We start from the raw sequence: 16,291 nt of genomic DNA on the forward strand, positions 1-16,291 counted from the left end.
ATCAAGATCGAAAAGAAACTGCAACTTTTTCATAAACCGCATTGGCAGAAATCCACCATCAAAATTACAGAGCTCACCTTTACAAGGGAAATGCTGAACTCAGTATACCCCCCACCAAGACCTTTTCTCTGACTCTTGTCAAGAAAAGAAAAAAACAAAAACAAAAAAGGAAGCACCTATCATTGATATGGCCTCAACCTACGCAAAAATTCCTAACAAAAACATTAGTCTAAAAAGAGAAGGTAAACAAAAGGTCAACCACTCCTGTTCAGAAGGCTCTCGTAGTGCGCAAAATCTGGAACATGCAGGATATACAAAGATCTTACCACCACATGAGAATTAAACCTGTGATCTCTAACTTGCACCCTTACAACTCTACTGGACTACACATTCGTATGTAGTCTAGAAGGGGGGGAAAAATCTTTTTGATCTTTTTTCCCTGATCCCTACAATTGCATTGCTTCTAACCCATCTGCCATCCCCATTTTCTTTTATCCCGCCAACAAATATTCAAGCATTGGCTCAGCTCCTGATGACTACCTAGCATTAAGTTTTTGCCCACAGCATTGAACCTTTCTAAATCATAGAGATGGCTACTTGATATGTTGCCCCATGTTTTAATATTTCAGAGATACTTTCCTGATGACTTCCAAATTCTTCCTTCAAGGGAAACTATCATCACAGTAACATCGTCATGGTACTTTCTGCGATCCCCTTGGGGTATGTCAAGTAATTCATGGAACTCCATACCTGCAGAGAATGAATATAGTAAAAAAATCAGACACTGTGAGAGAGAAAGAAGGGAGATAATACCATAATGAAAACAAAGCAGACCCATCTAATCACAGAACACTTAGGCTTTCACGAGGCTAACCCAGGCATTAAAGCTTAAGGCTAGCAAGCTCAGAAAGCCAAGAGCCAAGTCACTCACTTAAAAATAAAAACCAACTCAAAGTGATGTCCTGGATATTTTGAAGCATGTTATAAGGTTAAGTATATGTCGAAACATTTTCACTCCCTTTTTTTTAACTTATTTTTCCTGGCCATCTTTCGCTTTATTCATGCAAATTTCTGAAAATATATCTATTATATACCTGTTCTTAGATAAAAGAAATATATATATAAACACATACACACACACACACACACACATCTCCAGTAAAGAGAAACAAGCACAATATTCAAAGAGGGAGAAATAACACAATATACCAGCTTTCTTGGCTGCACGACAAAGAAGCTCCTCTATCAGGTGTTGTGCAGGGTCCCCATCTGGAAATTTCTCCATGAAACTCTCCACATGAGAGACCACTTCCTGATTGCTCAAATACTGATATAACCCATCTGATGAGAGGACTAAAAATTGATCGCTTGGACATAGTCTATGGTGACAAATGGCGGGCACACAGGAAACGTATGGTGATGTACCAACATACTTATTCCGAAACATTCCCAACAGGGCATCATTCAACTTGGGCTACACCAATAAACCAATCACACAGTTAAGCAAGTCATACATTTTCTTTGTGCTAGATTGACTGCAAATGCATCCAAAAAAACATGGAAAGTTTCTTACTTTAGACATAAGATGTAAGCATATTCTATAGACAACACATCCTACACTATATAGGTTTTCAATGTATCTCGCTTTCTTCATAATGCGATGGAATCTCAATAGCCATCATCATAAATTATGAATCCTCCGCCACCATACATTCCATAAACTCGTGCTAACCATGAAATGTTTCAAAAATTGTAACTCCCAGGGGATTATAAATGTGGTTAAGCATAGCATACTTCGGCTCATCCATTATTTTTTAAGCAAATGCTCATCCATTTAACTTCTTTAGACTATATAAATATTGCAATCCAATGTGCAGATAATCCATATTCCATCAAAAGGTGTAATATATGGGATATGGCATAACACTACAACAAAAAATGTAGGCTACTAACTTCGTAAATACAACAAAAGAAAATTTGAAAGAAAGGGGAAAAAAAACACCTGTTTCAGGAATCCTGCCCCAAATGCTCTGGTAACCTTAAGACGACCTTTCACTCTATCATTGACAATGCATTGGCTGTCATCTGGGTGTTCATTCCTGATTCTTGTCACTTCCTGCATAAACCAACTGAAAAGTCAATTTTGTTCCCAAATCTCAGATACCATCCATCAACACCGTGATCTGAAAGCTAATAAAGGGTAAACGTGGTCAATACCATTATAATATATGGTTTATGAAAAATACTAAAAAGTAAAAATAAAATTCGGCCATCAACAAGAATTCTAATGATATAATATGCGTAGCACAATAGCTCCACAAAAAATGGCAGACCAAAGATTGATACTCAAAGACCAAGATAACTTCAGGTCTTTGAAAAGAAAGACTGTCAGAGAGAGGAGAAAAGGTTACAATATAGTTTATAACCAAAAAAATTTCTGATAAATCATACACATCATCAGAATATTAGAACTGAAAAACTGAGGACCACTTCAAACATGAAAGTAGGCTAGTAGAAAACTGAATTTTCATTCTACTGTTCCCACAAAGCAATCAGCCCACAGAAATATCAAGAAGCAGAAAAACTCTTTTTTTCATGCATGCGTACACCTCCATTACCTTTTCTACCACCTAATCATTTCACACTCTGTCTATAAATACTCATCACAATGAAATTTCATGTGAATCCTACTTCATATAGAACATATCCCCTTAAGGTTCAGTTACCGTACCGTTCAGGTTGTCTTGTAACAAAGAGGCTATGATTAGTGACCTCACTGATCGTGTTTCCTAGTCCTTATGCTTTACTATGGAGGCCCAAGATTGGGAGATTGACCGTTTCATGGCCTTTAGGAAGACTCTATGACCATTTGCCAAGCTGTTTTCATGAGGATTAGAAGACGTGTTGGTTACTCTCTCATGACTTGATTTTCTCAATCAAGTCCTATACTTATCTTCCGATGGAAAATCGAAATGTGAAGTCTCCAAGCCTGCGCTGTAGCTGCGTGTGGTATACCCATTGCCCAGCTAAGGTCTCCTTTTGGGCGGTTCCGTGAGGCAGAATTGTTACCATGACAATCTGAAAAGAAGAGGTTTCTTCTTGCCTAATATGCGTAATCTATGTAAGGCAGAGGAAGAAACGGTTCCTCATCCCTTATTTCAATGCTCCCGGACGATGAAAGTTTTGCTTCTAGTCCTTCAGACCACCTGTCAGTTAATATGGAAGGAACGGAATGAGTGCTCGATTATGGTTTTCTTGGATAGATGGCTTTCTGCGCTTAAGCTCTGGTTGAATGGAATCTGTTCTAATATTTTTGATTGTCTTAAATTCAAACGTGTAATCATGTTTGTTCTTGGAATGTGCCCCCTTGGTGTCATTAATAAATAGTTTCTATTCAAAAAAAATGTTGGTTAGATATTGAAAGCGGATTTGGGTCTTCCAGAGTGAATAAGAAATAAATTGGTTAGATATTGAAAGTGGGTTTGTAATATAGCATGCACTTAGATTGGTACACTTTGCATTGCAGGTTGGCTTTTGCAGTGAACATGAAATACAATGCAGACCATTAGCGTATCAAGACTTTTGTGGCAATGGGTTTGGGTGGTTGGGAGGAAACAACCTTCATGCTCTAGCTGCATTCCTATATCCTATGCAGTGTATTCAAATAGTTTTTCACCCTAGTGCACTAAGCGAATCCAGTTTGTACACAATGTAATAGCAGTATCACAACTTTTGCAAGCAGAACGTTAACAACAACACAAAATTCCAACACAATTCTAACAAGAATCAATTCATTCAGTACAACATAATATGTAAAAGCACAAGTTAGAATTCGAGTGCTCATTACTTCTTTTTGTCGAGAAAATCAAAGATATCGCAGCAATAGAACAACCGAAGGTCATGACACAAATATATGGAAAAAATTTAAGGATGTCAGGAAATAGAAAGAGAGTCACTGGTGGCAAAAAGGGCATGAAAATAAAGTATGATTTTGTAAGCATCATTTATGAAGTCATGCAAGCATAAAATGGTTCCCAACAAAATCAAGCGACAACCAATGTATAATGCGATCAATGTCATGCGCGCAATAGGTTTCAAAAATAAAACTTACTTCTTCAATGCTCATGCTATGATCAGTGGAAAGCTGCAATGCAGTCAATGTTGCTTGTGCCCGAGCAGCCTTACCCTCCTCCTTATTTCCTCCCTCATCTACACTACTCTCGGTCCCCCCAACACTAGGTCCAGCTTCCTGCTGCTCATACATTGCCACAATTGCTCTGCTATCACCCACATTCATTACATACACATCCTCGTCCCTCATCAACACAACAAGCAAACACGAACCCATCAGTGCAAGCTCAGGATTCGAGTCAAGCACCTTATCAGTCATATCCAAGAAAGCATCTTCCGTCATTTGAAGTGCCCTTGACAATGCCCTCAAAACCATCTCATGATCAATAGGCCCCTCCTTCCGCTTCCTCTGCGGTCCACAACCCTCCACTTTGCTATTCTTACTGTCCTCCACCTCTGTTTTCACCTCCTCCTCCTTCCCCTCCAATCGAAACCTCCATGGAAACAACCTGCCCTCCCTTTGCTTCGACAAACCTTGCTTCAGCTTCGACAACAACAACCATCTCCTCCTGGCAGCAGACCCTGCATTGTTCACGCTTATCGCGTCATCCACAGAAAACGCAAATCGGTCAGACCCAGAGAGATCTAAACCGTCTTCGGGATCATCCTCCGCCAAAAATTCCCAGAGTCGCCGCTTTTGTGGTTTAATCTCCGCTCCCTCCTCAAATGTCACTCTCTTCGCTCGATCATGAGGCACCGAATCAGATTCGTTATGTTCGATTCTTGCCGACTGTTCCACTCCCGCAATTGTCTCATTTTCTTGATACGTATCCCCTTGTGCGTTGGTCGTCGCCTCATCTGGCCCCTCATCAATCTCCCAAAAGAGACCTCGGAGCTCGTTGTAGACGGCGCGGTAAAGATTGCTCATCAAAAAATCGGGGGCGTCAGGGCCGTTGAAGCCATCGTAGATGCCAACGAAGAGCCATCCTTGCTCCTCCGAGACGACGACGTGGACTCTGTCCTCGCCGGCCTTCCCCAGGGCCCATTGAACGTCGCTCTCCCCGCCCTTAGTATCCTCAGCCCCATTTCCGGTGGGCCCCAGGGGTTGGTCTTTCCTCGTTACGAAATTAAGCACTGGAACAACCCAAGGACGCTTCTTCTCCGAGAAGTTCCGGTAGAACGCCTTCCGCATACTCGAAATGCCCCTCCGTCGCTTCCTCTTTACGTACATGCCACCAAGGGGTGCCGAGAAGTGAACCCGCCCGCCAGTATCCGAGCACGGCCCCGCATTACTCGCGTCAAGTGGACCAGACATGCCCCCGCGCTCAATTGGTCCCGACATCAGGTACGAACCTCTCTCCGCTGTGTCGCCACCGCCTCCGCCACCACGTGGCACAGGTTGCAGCGTCAAAGCGCTAAAAGATGAGGTGCTCTCGAATCCACCAACATTCAGAAAATTACTCTTGACGCCACCAGCACCACCGTCAGTGGCATCGTCGTAAATATGGTCCAGCTGGAGGACAGTTCTGGGAGTAGAAGTGTTAGCACTCACTGAAGCACCTGAGATGGTCTTGAACCCGGTCTCTGGCAAACCGGATCCACTCCGGGTCCTCTGACCCGACTCGTGAGATGGCGAAAAACGGAGAGACTGAGAAGGAGAAACAAAGCGATCAGAAGGAGTTGGAGAGAGGAAGCGATTCGAGGATCGAAAGTAGCAGAAAGAGTGGCCAAGAGTCTCCTCCAATGGCTCTGAGGCGGTGAAGATCAGGTCCGGCTGGTGGCCGCTGCTGGGGTCATCGGTACAGGTTGGCGGTTTAAAGCAAGGGAAGAGAGTGGACAGTCCACTTCCCATCACATTTGATTCCGCCGCTTCTTTGTTTGGTTTCCAAGAAAATTTCAAAAAAATGAAATCTCCGGCAAGTAAAAGAAGAACCGAGGAAAGTGAAGACCTGATTTTGTAGAGAGAATCATGCAACACACCACCACTTTCTCTCTCGACAAATTATTTACTGTTTATTTATTTTCTTTTGGGTATTTATAATTTGTTATTCCTGTTGGGTGCAGTTGTTGGTTCTTGCTTCTTGGTTGACGGTTACATCTGGGTTCTTGCGTATTCTAGCAGACGCTGGTTTGAAAGAGTTGTAGTTGTTTATCATGGTTGGGGTGGCATATTATGCCACATTTAGATGACTAAATTTGTTTGATTTAAATTAAATTAAATTAAATTTATACATAAATTATATGTCTGAAATCATGATCTAAACACGAAATTTTTATCTATTCCAAACACGAAAATCTTATTTGGATCCTAACTCAGATTAGGTTATTTTTAAATTTATTTATTTGGATTTAAGTAATATGTATTTGATTAATTAAATGCGTTCAAATTCAATTTAGATTAAAATCTAGACATGTAATATTTCGTAATTACATAATATTATTCTACTCAAAACTAATTTGAAATCGATTTTGTCACCCCTAATCATAGAGTGAGGGTCCACGTAGGATGCCAAATAGGCAACTTTGGGGTCCAATTCTTGTTGACACGACATTTTTTAGTTCATTGTTCCTGTGAAATGACGATCAAGTTCGGACGAGGTGTCCTAATAATGGGGTCACTTTTGTCTTTTTGTTTGTTCAGATTAAGGGGTGCCTTGTCTGTGAAGGCAAGCCCAGGCCCATCTTGTTCAGATACACATTTAACTAGACGTCAATTGACGATTATACCCTTCAACCTCGGTCGTGGGTATCTTTGTTGCCACGTCACGCAAGACTTTTTTGAAATAAAAAAAAAAAAGGACGGTCAGGATCTTAAATCTGAGCAAGAGAGGAGAGTATTATTTGTCTTTGCGTGGCCCGTATCTGATTAGTCAAAGGGCATGTATTCCTTATTCACTCTTCCTTTTGTCGTAATCTTCAAACTTTACATAAATCCAATATAAAAATATTGACATAAATAATATTCTTAGATTTTAAAAAAATAAACAAAATGTTGTGTGTTTTGGGGAGCTGCGTCCAGTGTTTTTTTCCATTTTAATTTCATCTTATAAAAATTAAAATTATAATATATATATATAGAGACAGAGACAGAGAGAGACAGAGAGAGACAGAGAGGAGTTTTTGTATGTAAATGCGGGAAATAAAAGGGGGTTGGGTTTTGTTTGGCAAGTGAGTCAAAGGATTTGTTGGTTGATGAGAATTTGGGGACGTAAATCACAAACAGCATGCGATATATGTTGGAATGTATGGAATATTGATGAATAATATATATTATGGGATCCATTTATCCAATTGAATTGTGTCACTCAATAGAGAGGAGAAGAGAGATAATGGTTTTGGAGCGTTGGATATTTATGTTACCATTGTGGATGCTCTTATCTTTTCAGCGGTTTTAACAGAGTTAAAAAGGTACTTACATTGAAAATTGCATATAGTTTTACATGTTTCACTACAATCATCAGATTTAATTTTAAGTGTGGGATTCACATTGTTTTTATTTCAAAAAGATGATCGGACGGTCTAGTAATTTCATTGCCTGCAGTTTCACTGCAAGTACCCTCATTAGGTTTTAACACTCATAAACCATCAATAATTAAATTAATAAATCCAAAACAAATCAAGGAAATAATAATAAAAAATATAGAGACCATAAAGTTGTAGTTAATACTATAATTAGTTTTAACCCCCAGTATTATTTAAGACCCCGTCATTAGTAATTACGTGGTGGGTGAATTAATCTCTATTAGTGCACTTACTGATGATCTAATTTTAATATGGTTATTTAAGAGATATATATAGTTGGAGCCTTGGAGGGTTGACGTGGGGGGCCCATGAGGTATCAGAAGGTCAACGACCGATGACAGAATGCTGATATAGTAGGGTCCACATCAGCGACCAAACACACCTTAAAAATGACGTCATCCCCACCCAAGCCAAATACTATAAAAATTTAATTTTTTTTTTTGAGAAAAATTAAAATTTTCTATTATATCACTAGAAAAATTACATGATTATAAGCTAATTGGACTTGTTTGATTAATTTATGATAACCCTTTCTAGACAAATTAATTACATCCAAAAATCATACTTCTATTCCATGTGTGGGACTGGGAGACGAACGAATGATTGTGCTATCCAAAAGGGGATATTTTGTGATATGATAAATGATACTAGTATTTCTTATCACAACTTATAGAAATCAACCAATTTTATAAAATCTTTTGTCTCCTAACACAATCAATAACAATAATCTCATCCAATACATTTTATCCAGTAGATGACAAATTTTTGGCTGAGATTCCATGGTTGGTAAGACTTTTATTTCTTCTCATGGGTAATGTCCACATTAAAAAAAAAAAGAAAAAAAAGAGTTTGGTGTGTTCACTAGAGAAATAATAACAAAAGAAAAAAAGAAAAGCTACCCTATCACTTTCCTGCACTACACTAGTGTTTCAAATTTTTCTGATTTCAAGCCGAAACAAAAGCTAGTTGAGTTCAAAATTTGAGAGTTAGCCCACCGAGTCTGAGTAGGTGGAGAGGTGGAGCAATGGGTGGTTGGGTGAGTCAATCAGTGCACATTTTTTATTCAATTGTTAACGTGCCGTCGAGGTTTGGCACTGCAAACTACCACGGCATTTAATATATTAACATTAAGCTTTCATTAACAAATCCTACATTTGATATATAGGCACTATTAATTATTGGTATTTTATCTCTTGATGGGTGATTTCACCTGCTCTAATTGCTAGCTCAACAAATCAATGCAGAAATGAGTGCAAGACTTTGCTTAACTACACATTGAATTAAGAAAACATAGACCAAAGTATATTACAGTAGTATTATATATATCTTTCTGAATTCAAACTTTGTCAACAAGTTCTGCAAGCCAACCTACCATGTCAAATCAAAGTTGTTTTGGTTATTGAATTTGGAGGCACCACTCAATCACCCAATTAATTTACCATAAATTTGAAGATTGAAGTGAATAGGGTAAGATATTGGGGCATTGCATTTTGTATTGTTTCAATCTTACAACTACAAATGAAAGCCCAAGCCCACTCGATTCATACTTTTTGGACTCAGGGCCCATGGTTCTGCTAAAAACTTAAAAGTGCATTATTAGGGCTAATCAAACAATAGCAGAGACTCAAGAGTCAAAAGCCTACTTTTGGCTTCTGAAATGTTATTCTGAACCCATTTAAAAGTAACAACTGTTACGGGTTATAATCAAGCAAAATGGCAACGAGAAAACAACAGATTTCTTGTTCTAATTCTCCAACTTCAGTTGTTATGAACATAAGAAGCATGATTTGGAAGATTGGGTTCAAGTGACAATCAGTATAACATTTTCACCAAAGTAACTGGTCAAAACAACTTTTGGATCCTATACACAAACTTACAGTTCCTACTTCTATCATGCAACTGCAAGTCCCTAGGTCGAGTTTTATGTCTTTCCTCTCCATGTGGAGAATTCGACCAGACCACGTTTTAATGAACAGAATGGTATTCCCATGCTCAAAACTGACCTGCCCGAATATCTCTATCTATCCGGTCTGCATTAAGGGTACCGGGAAGCTCCCTGAAATCTTCATTGAAGATAGAATATGCACTGCACACATAAAAAAAGATGGGGTAAATAATAATAATAATAATGATAAACCATAATTCAATAGATGCTTGTTTTATGAGTCTCTGTGAATTGTACGTCTTCCCCCCCACGAGGAAAAGAACCTGTATTTGTAAAGTTTTGATTGCAATATTCATCAACAGAAACTAGATGGTGAAATCTTTGAAAAAAGGTTATAATTCTTTTACATTCTTCGGTACGAGAAGGAAAGCATTAGCTGGTTTTTGGATTAAAAAAATGTAAAATAGCTTTTATTTTGGAGGTCTCGACATAAAACAAAGTTGGTTGAATACATTAGAATGTTAAAACTCTTTTTAGTCTTCAATGGGAGGGGATCTTAAGTTGGCTTTTGGCATAGAAAAGATAAAACAGCCAACATTTTGGGGGTCTCAACATAGAACAAAATTGGTTGAATGCGATTTTCGATCATAAAACATATGAACTTCTCACGCTCAATACAAATTCTTTACATAAAAGACAAACCATTATCCATACCAATATGGTAATATACATACCTGACATCACCAGGTTGTCTCTGTCCAAGATTCATGAGAATGATACAAAAGCCAGTCCCAATTATCTGAATGCAAACGAGTAACAAGAAACAATAGATATAAGAAGCCTTTAAAGCAAAACTTACACATTAAATCAATGCTCCAGTTTCCAATATCTGAGTTTTAAACTAATTATAGGCCCCCCAATCGGTTGCTATGATGATGCTTCCCTATAAAGAAAAATTCATGGATGACAACACAACCAACTTGAAAGCTCTATAAATCAATTATGTTGAAAGGAAGTTGAATCAATTTTTTAAAGGAAATATCACAAAGAAGTCAACAAAGGAAAACATGAAAAATAAAATAAAAAATGAGAGAGGTATTGCATTGCAGAAGGAATGAACCAGCAGAAAGATGCAAACTTACGAATAAAGGACCAAGATCCCATCTATGCGCAATGGGTGCCAAGATAAACCACAAAATGATAGCAGCCCAGACCTTTGTACTCAGGGAGAAGATTGCCATCAAGAGGATATCTATCAATGGAGCACAGGGCATAAGTTGATCGATAAGTAGTCCAATTTGGAAAAATAACAGAAACTAAATAGATGGTCACCTGGAAGTTTTAACTTGTCATGTAAAAAAAAATAGAGCCTCCTCTTCCACCTGCTTGTTGACGCTGGAAGTTGAAACTTCTGAACAAAAGAAAATCAAACGACAAAGAAACTGATAAATTCTTTGTTCTTCACAGTGAAACTATGCTCAGTATGATAGTATTACTAGTTCAGGTATTACCAGATCATCATCATCAATATCCAATCCATCCCTAAGATGTTTAGCTGGTGGCTTTGGTTTGACAGCGACTATTAAGGAATCTAGAAAATGAACCACAAAACAGAGACTAGTGTTAATTGGAAAATGCTTAAGAGGCCAGAATCCAAAAACTATCAGAGTTAAACCGAAATCATTGCACGGAATATATACAATAACGAATTGTGGTTCTCATCAACGGATCATTCTGTACAAGTTATAACAATAAAAACCTGGTGCCAAATAATGTTGCAGTGATCTTTAGCTAAAATGGGAAGTGCATAATAATCAAAGGATAGAGGAATTACTTTATTAGTTATACACGCTCAAAAAGTTTCACCTTCGCAAGCTAATAAGAATTAGTTGAATCTTAAAGGAGCCTTTCATCATGTTCTGGATGGACGTATTAGCATTCAACTAATAATGGCAACCAACCTAACTCTCATCAGTTACGCTGCAATTTCTAAATGCTAAAAGTATAGAAGTTAAGGCAGAGATATTTTATCTAAAGTGAATTAGAGGTAAATGAATATCTAAGCTTGTTTTCAGTTTATAGCAAGTGCCACTGCCGCTTCTAGACATTAGACTTAGCCATGACAATCCAATCCAAAATCACAATTAGGGTTACACCAAATTCCTTATTTTTCCTTGAAATCCACAAATTCTCAGAAAAAAAAAAAGTTCAGATTTCGCTTAGACAAGAATAAAATTAAGAGCAGCATAGACAAGGATCAAGAGAAAAACGTAAGACCCTATCATTAAAGACGAGATCAATACCACCATCAGTGAACGGAAGATACACGTCCTCATCAAATCTTTTGTCCTGCAAAACATTACCACGCCATATAAGCCTCAAATTCTCAATCGGTAGATTCTTACTTTTGGCAATCAATTCTCTCAGATCGTGCACCTATTCCACCATGAACAAACGCCATCAAAACTTGGAATTTTGCTCTTAATAAGGTTACATCACAGACACAGAGAATCAGGGCGTACTTTGATGGAAGATGGGACGCGGAGGAGAGTCGGAGGAGCAGGGCCAATGGTCTTGAGATTTATCTCCACTGTATCCTTCTCTCCGTCGCTGCTGCTCCGGTTAGAGCTGGGTTGCTCCACGATTTCTGTCATTCTCTGCGTTTCGTTACGAAGATGCACACAAAACGCTCCGAAATACAGAATTCGCCTTCCAATTCAAATTACGAAAATTACACACCCGATTACTTATCAGAGTCGGACTATCAGATTCCGATATGGCAAATGAGTCTTTTTGTCCGGGCCGGCCCAACTCAAACCTAATCTGCCAAATCGACGTTGGCCCAAATTTTGGATCGAGCCCTTAACCCAAACCTGCCCCAAATCCGAACCGAAAATCCAAATCATGCATTAAAAAGGGAATAAAAATACAAATTAATAATCTAAAATATGTCTACAACAAACCAACAATATCAAACAAGTCTACAACCAGTCAACCACATCTAAATTATAATCATATTATAATTTATAGTGTTAACAGTATGATTCTAATCATTTATTAAACAATTTGGATATCCTAAATCCGGTATCAAAAATTAAAACCGACCCGAAATCATGATGACTTTGAAAATCAAAACGAAAACTATTTTCAAACCCTATATGATTGATTTTCTAATTTAAAACGGATTGAGTATCTGCGGGTAGTGTTTAGGTCGGTTTTGATAAAGGTGTAAAGGACAGAGCAGTGGGTCTTTGTGTTGATGGGCTTTAGGATGAGGCTTTTGTTGCCAACCATTCATCCAAGATAAACCCAGGAGGCCAACATATATGCAGCTTTTTCTTTGACACTTGCCAGAAGGACTGAAGCCAACCAAGCTGTTTAGCAGATAAATGGCACTCGCAATCTGGGCTTCTTCTGCAGCCAATGCACTGAAAATCTCTTGTGCCTCCAAATCTCACTTAGCTCCTGCATGCTCCCTCTCTCGATGCTTCTCTACAGGTATTTTCTTCTCGTCTCTGCATTGTATGTGTGTACAAATTGCAATCTCCCAAAAGCATACAAGTTTTGATTGAGAATTAGTGTATATTTACTGATCTCTACCCAAAGAACTTAGCTTGGAGTAATCTGTTTTGTGGGTCTTTTTTTTTTCCTTCTTCTTTTATTGGAATTTAGTGTGGAAAAATTGAGGGTTTATCTGAATAAACGATGTTGAAAGTGCAGTTTTGGATGGGTTGAAGTATGCAACTTCACATGAATGGGTGAAGCATGAAGGTCCAGTGGCTACAATTGGCATCAGTGACCATGCTCAGGTGATTAATTTCTCTGTTTTCAGTGCAACACTCTTATTGTTCTTCCTAAGACTGTATAAGAATGTGTGGAGTATATTTTAACTGAATTTTCCCATTCACTGAATGATTGTGGAAGCCTAAAGGGTTTAACGTGCTGGGATTGTTAGAAATCTAAGCCCACTCACATCAGCGATACTGTCCGCTTTGGGTTTTATCCGTTCCCATGGACGGCTTTGTTTCTCTAAATCATCTGGGTTTTATCTGTTGCTGTGGACGGCTTTGTTTCTCTAAATCATCTTACTTAACGGTTCTTGAGCCCCGAAAAGACCCCATTGATTGAGAGTGATAGGGAGATGGCTTTTTCTTATATACCATATCACTTGGGTTAAGCCAAGCGATGTGGGATGTCGTAACTCGTAACAGACTAACAGACATTGTTAACTAATTGACAGTAGAGAGACATACTGGCATTGTTTACAGGACCATCTAGGAGAAGTAGTGTTTGTGGAGCTGCCAGAAACTGGAGGCTCAGTTAGCCAAGGCAGCAGCTTTGGAGCAGTTGAAAGTGTGAAAGCAACTAGTGATGTATACTCCCCAATCTCTGGACAAGTCATTGAGGTCAACACAAAGCTTACTGAATCACCGGGCACGGTAATTCCTTCATTCCAAACTTCATAAATTATTCTTCTTCTTCCTTCATTTTCCCTCTGGTTTTGAAATGTGAAAACTCATGTGTTGCATAATGAAGATCAATTCAAGCCCATATGAAGAAGGATGGATGATCAAGGTGAAGCCTAGCAAACCTGCAGAATTAGAATCCTTGATGGGTTCGACCGAATACACCAAATTCTGCGAGGAAGTAGATGCAGCACATTAGACTAACTTGTTGCACTACTGCTACATTAACATTTGGTTATAAATACTTTCCTTGTGCATTTTTTAGTTATTACAAAAGTTAATAGTTTCAGCTTTGTCCGTCCAGTTTCTTTCTTCTTAATGGATCATCTATCCTCAAATCTTCGCTATTCAGACACGCAGAGCAAGTATGGTTAATCTCTACAGAGTATTTGGGAATTTCTGCTGATGCAAAGACATAGGGTTATCCTTTTATGATTTTATCAAGTAAAGATTGAAGTTAACTGTGGGAAGTTTAGGATCTCTCGAATCTGCAACAAACAATAGACTTTACATATAATCTCTCTAGGGTTATTAATTAATTAGTGATGCCAACTTCATTCACACCGAGTTGGAGATTAGCCTCTCTAATTTGGATAAAGGAATTGTATTGCAATTAATTTGCTGCTTGCCACTTAGCCGCAATAAATTAATTAAGATTGTTGTGGGTGCTTAATCTACAATTTAAGAAAATTCGATCGGAAAACTGTTGACATGGGGGCCGGCCAAAGAGGCTCCGATGGTCAAGTAAGTGAGGCGGAAAGTAGAAAGATGTGTTGTGAATACACATGAGAGGAACTGAATGCGCTGGAAGGCACAACGGGGTAGTGTTTAGCGAGAAATGTTCAATAATGAATCGCTATGAAGGAGATTTTTATGTGAGGGTTATTGCATAGACAGAGTGGGTATTTTGCCAAAGTGTTGAGTACCCAGATCATTATGCCTTTCGTGTGGGTAGGAACTTACCCAACAAGCAATTTCGCTACCTTAGGGCCGTTATAGTTACTGTCGTCATTCACCTAGGCTTCGGTCGCCGGCTCCCCTTATGTAAAGCAAAGTGAATGATGTAATGTCATGTGAAGGCGAGTTACAAGGATGAAAGATGATTTGCAGGTGGCTGTGTGTCATGAAAGAGGTATGACGTGATTGGTTAGTATGAAATGAGCCCGTAATTATGCTTGTCCTCTAAGATTGGAAGGGTGCAAGCTTCGAAATACATGACTAGACAAACTTAGGGCAAATGCAATAAGAAACAATTTACTGGGCCAACATTTTTGTTGACCCGGTCCCACCTCTATTACACAAAAAGTCAAGTCAAACACGTATTCTAATACAGCCACATCAGCAAAACACAAATTTCTATACACTTTTTCTTCCCACACACTTTCTCTTTCCACCCAACCCAACAACAACATTCCATTCCTCTATATTATCCACAACAAAACTACACCAAAACATTAAATATCAATACATCCACATCAGCAAAACACTTATCCCAATACAGCCACATAAGCAAAACACATTTTACAATACAGCCACATCAGCAAAAGACAACATCTTTGTTGGCCCAATAGCACTTCATCATTGCATTTGCCTTTAGGGTCGAAGGTTGGATTGTGTTTGGTCAAACTTGAGGTCTAGACCAAGATTCAGGTCAAAACAAATGATGAGGTCGAGATGGGAAAATAGGGGTTAATACAACTTTTGTACATCGAAAGATAGTCAGTGTTTCAATTTGTACGCTTTTGTTTAAAATGTTTGAATTTGGACAGGAAGCTCATTTGCATGCACTTGCTATGACCAATAAAAGTAAGGAGCTGGGTTGTCATACCTGAAGCAGGTCATGGGCCTTAATTCGTGGATCAAGTTTTTGGGGCGATCGTGGACTCGATAGAGTGGTTGTATTCCTGCACAATGCATGTACACAAATATTGGATAGTGGGACCTATTAATCAGAACAATTGACTGAGTTTGGTCATATTTGAAAAAATAGGTCAGGATGATTTTTGGCCACTAAAAATTCCTTGATGAAAAACATGAAACATCATACATATCATTGTATGGAATAATAAATAATCAAAAACATGAAGACATTGTGAAATGACCCAACTGAAAAGATGTGTGTGTGTGTGCGTGTGTGGACAAATTAAGTTGGTTCTTCTAGATCTCCATATTAGTGGGCAAGGGAGGTGCATGTCTACCATTATTACAAACTTAAAATTTTCAAACACATATTAAATAATATATATATGCTAAAATTGTATCCTAAATTAGATAGGTACGGTGATCAAGCACAAGCATGCCTGTGTGTGTTTGTATAGTCTTAGTGCACTAAATATATATATAGTCA

The 16,291-nt window shown here is 38.5% G+C and overlaps 3 protein-coding genes across 4 annotated transcripts; 1 reads left to right on the plus strand and 2 right to left on the minus strand.

The window, feature by feature from the left end:
- Positions 1-7: 7 nt before the first annotated feature.
- Positions 8-6,218, minus strand: LOC120016670 (protein phosphatase 2C 29-like). The gene is made up of 4 exons (XM_038869557.1): positions 4,112-6,218; positions 2,003-2,116; positions 1,210-1,474; positions 8-750 (listed from the first exon to the last, which is right to left on the minus strand). The coding sequence occupies exons 1-4, from the start codon at positions 5,921-5,923 to the stop codon at positions 626-628; spliced, it is 2,316 nt and encodes a 771-aa protein (XP_038725485.1). The 5' UTR covers positions 5,924-6,218; the 3' UTR covers positions 8-625.
- Positions 6,219-9,291: 3,073 nt separating this feature from the next.
- Positions 9,292-12,213, minus strand: LOC120017077. Of its 2 annotated transcripts, none has more exons than XM_038870139.1 (7): positions 12,001-12,213; positions 11,782-11,827; positions 10,990-11,069; positions 10,811-10,889; positions 10,621-10,730; positions 10,213-10,277; positions 9,292-9,679 (listed from the first exon to the last, which is right to left on the minus strand). In XM_038870139.1, exons 1-7 carry the CDS (start codon positions 12,130-12,132, stop codon positions 9,586-9,588), a joined length of 606 nt encoding a protein of 201 aa, XP_038726067.1. In that variant the 5' UTR covers positions 12,133-12,213; the 3' UTR covers positions 9,292-9,585. The 2 variants fall into 2 exon arrangements, with proteins under 2 accessions (XP_038726067.1, XP_038726066.1); XM_038870138.1 differs by having other exon boundaries at positions 11,782-11,914; positions 12,001-12,207.
- Positions 12,214-12,761: 548 nt separating this feature from the next.
- Positions 12,762-14,241, plus strand: LOC120017258 (glycine cleavage system H protein 3, mitochondrial-like). Its single transcript, XM_038870424.1, has 4 exons — positions 12,762-12,976; positions 13,199-13,287; positions 13,747-13,917; positions 14,015-14,241. The coding sequence occupies exons 1-4, from the start codon at positions 12,868-12,870 to the stop codon at positions 14,141-14,143; spliced, it is 498 nt and encodes a 165-aa protein (XP_038726352.1). The 5' UTR covers positions 12,762-12,867; the 3' UTR covers positions 14,144-14,241.
- The last annotated feature ends 2,050 nt before the right edge of the window (positions 14,242-16,291 follow it).

The sequence above is a fragment of the Tripterygium wilfordii genome, chromosome 15, assembly GCF_013401445.1.
Source record: "Tripterygium wilfordii isolate XIE 37 chromosome 15, ASM1340144v1, whole genome shotgun sequence".
NCBI classification, from domain to species: domain Eukaryota; kingdom Viridiplantae; phylum Streptophyta; class Magnoliopsida; order Celastrales; family Celastraceae; genus Tripterygium; species Tripterygium wilfordii.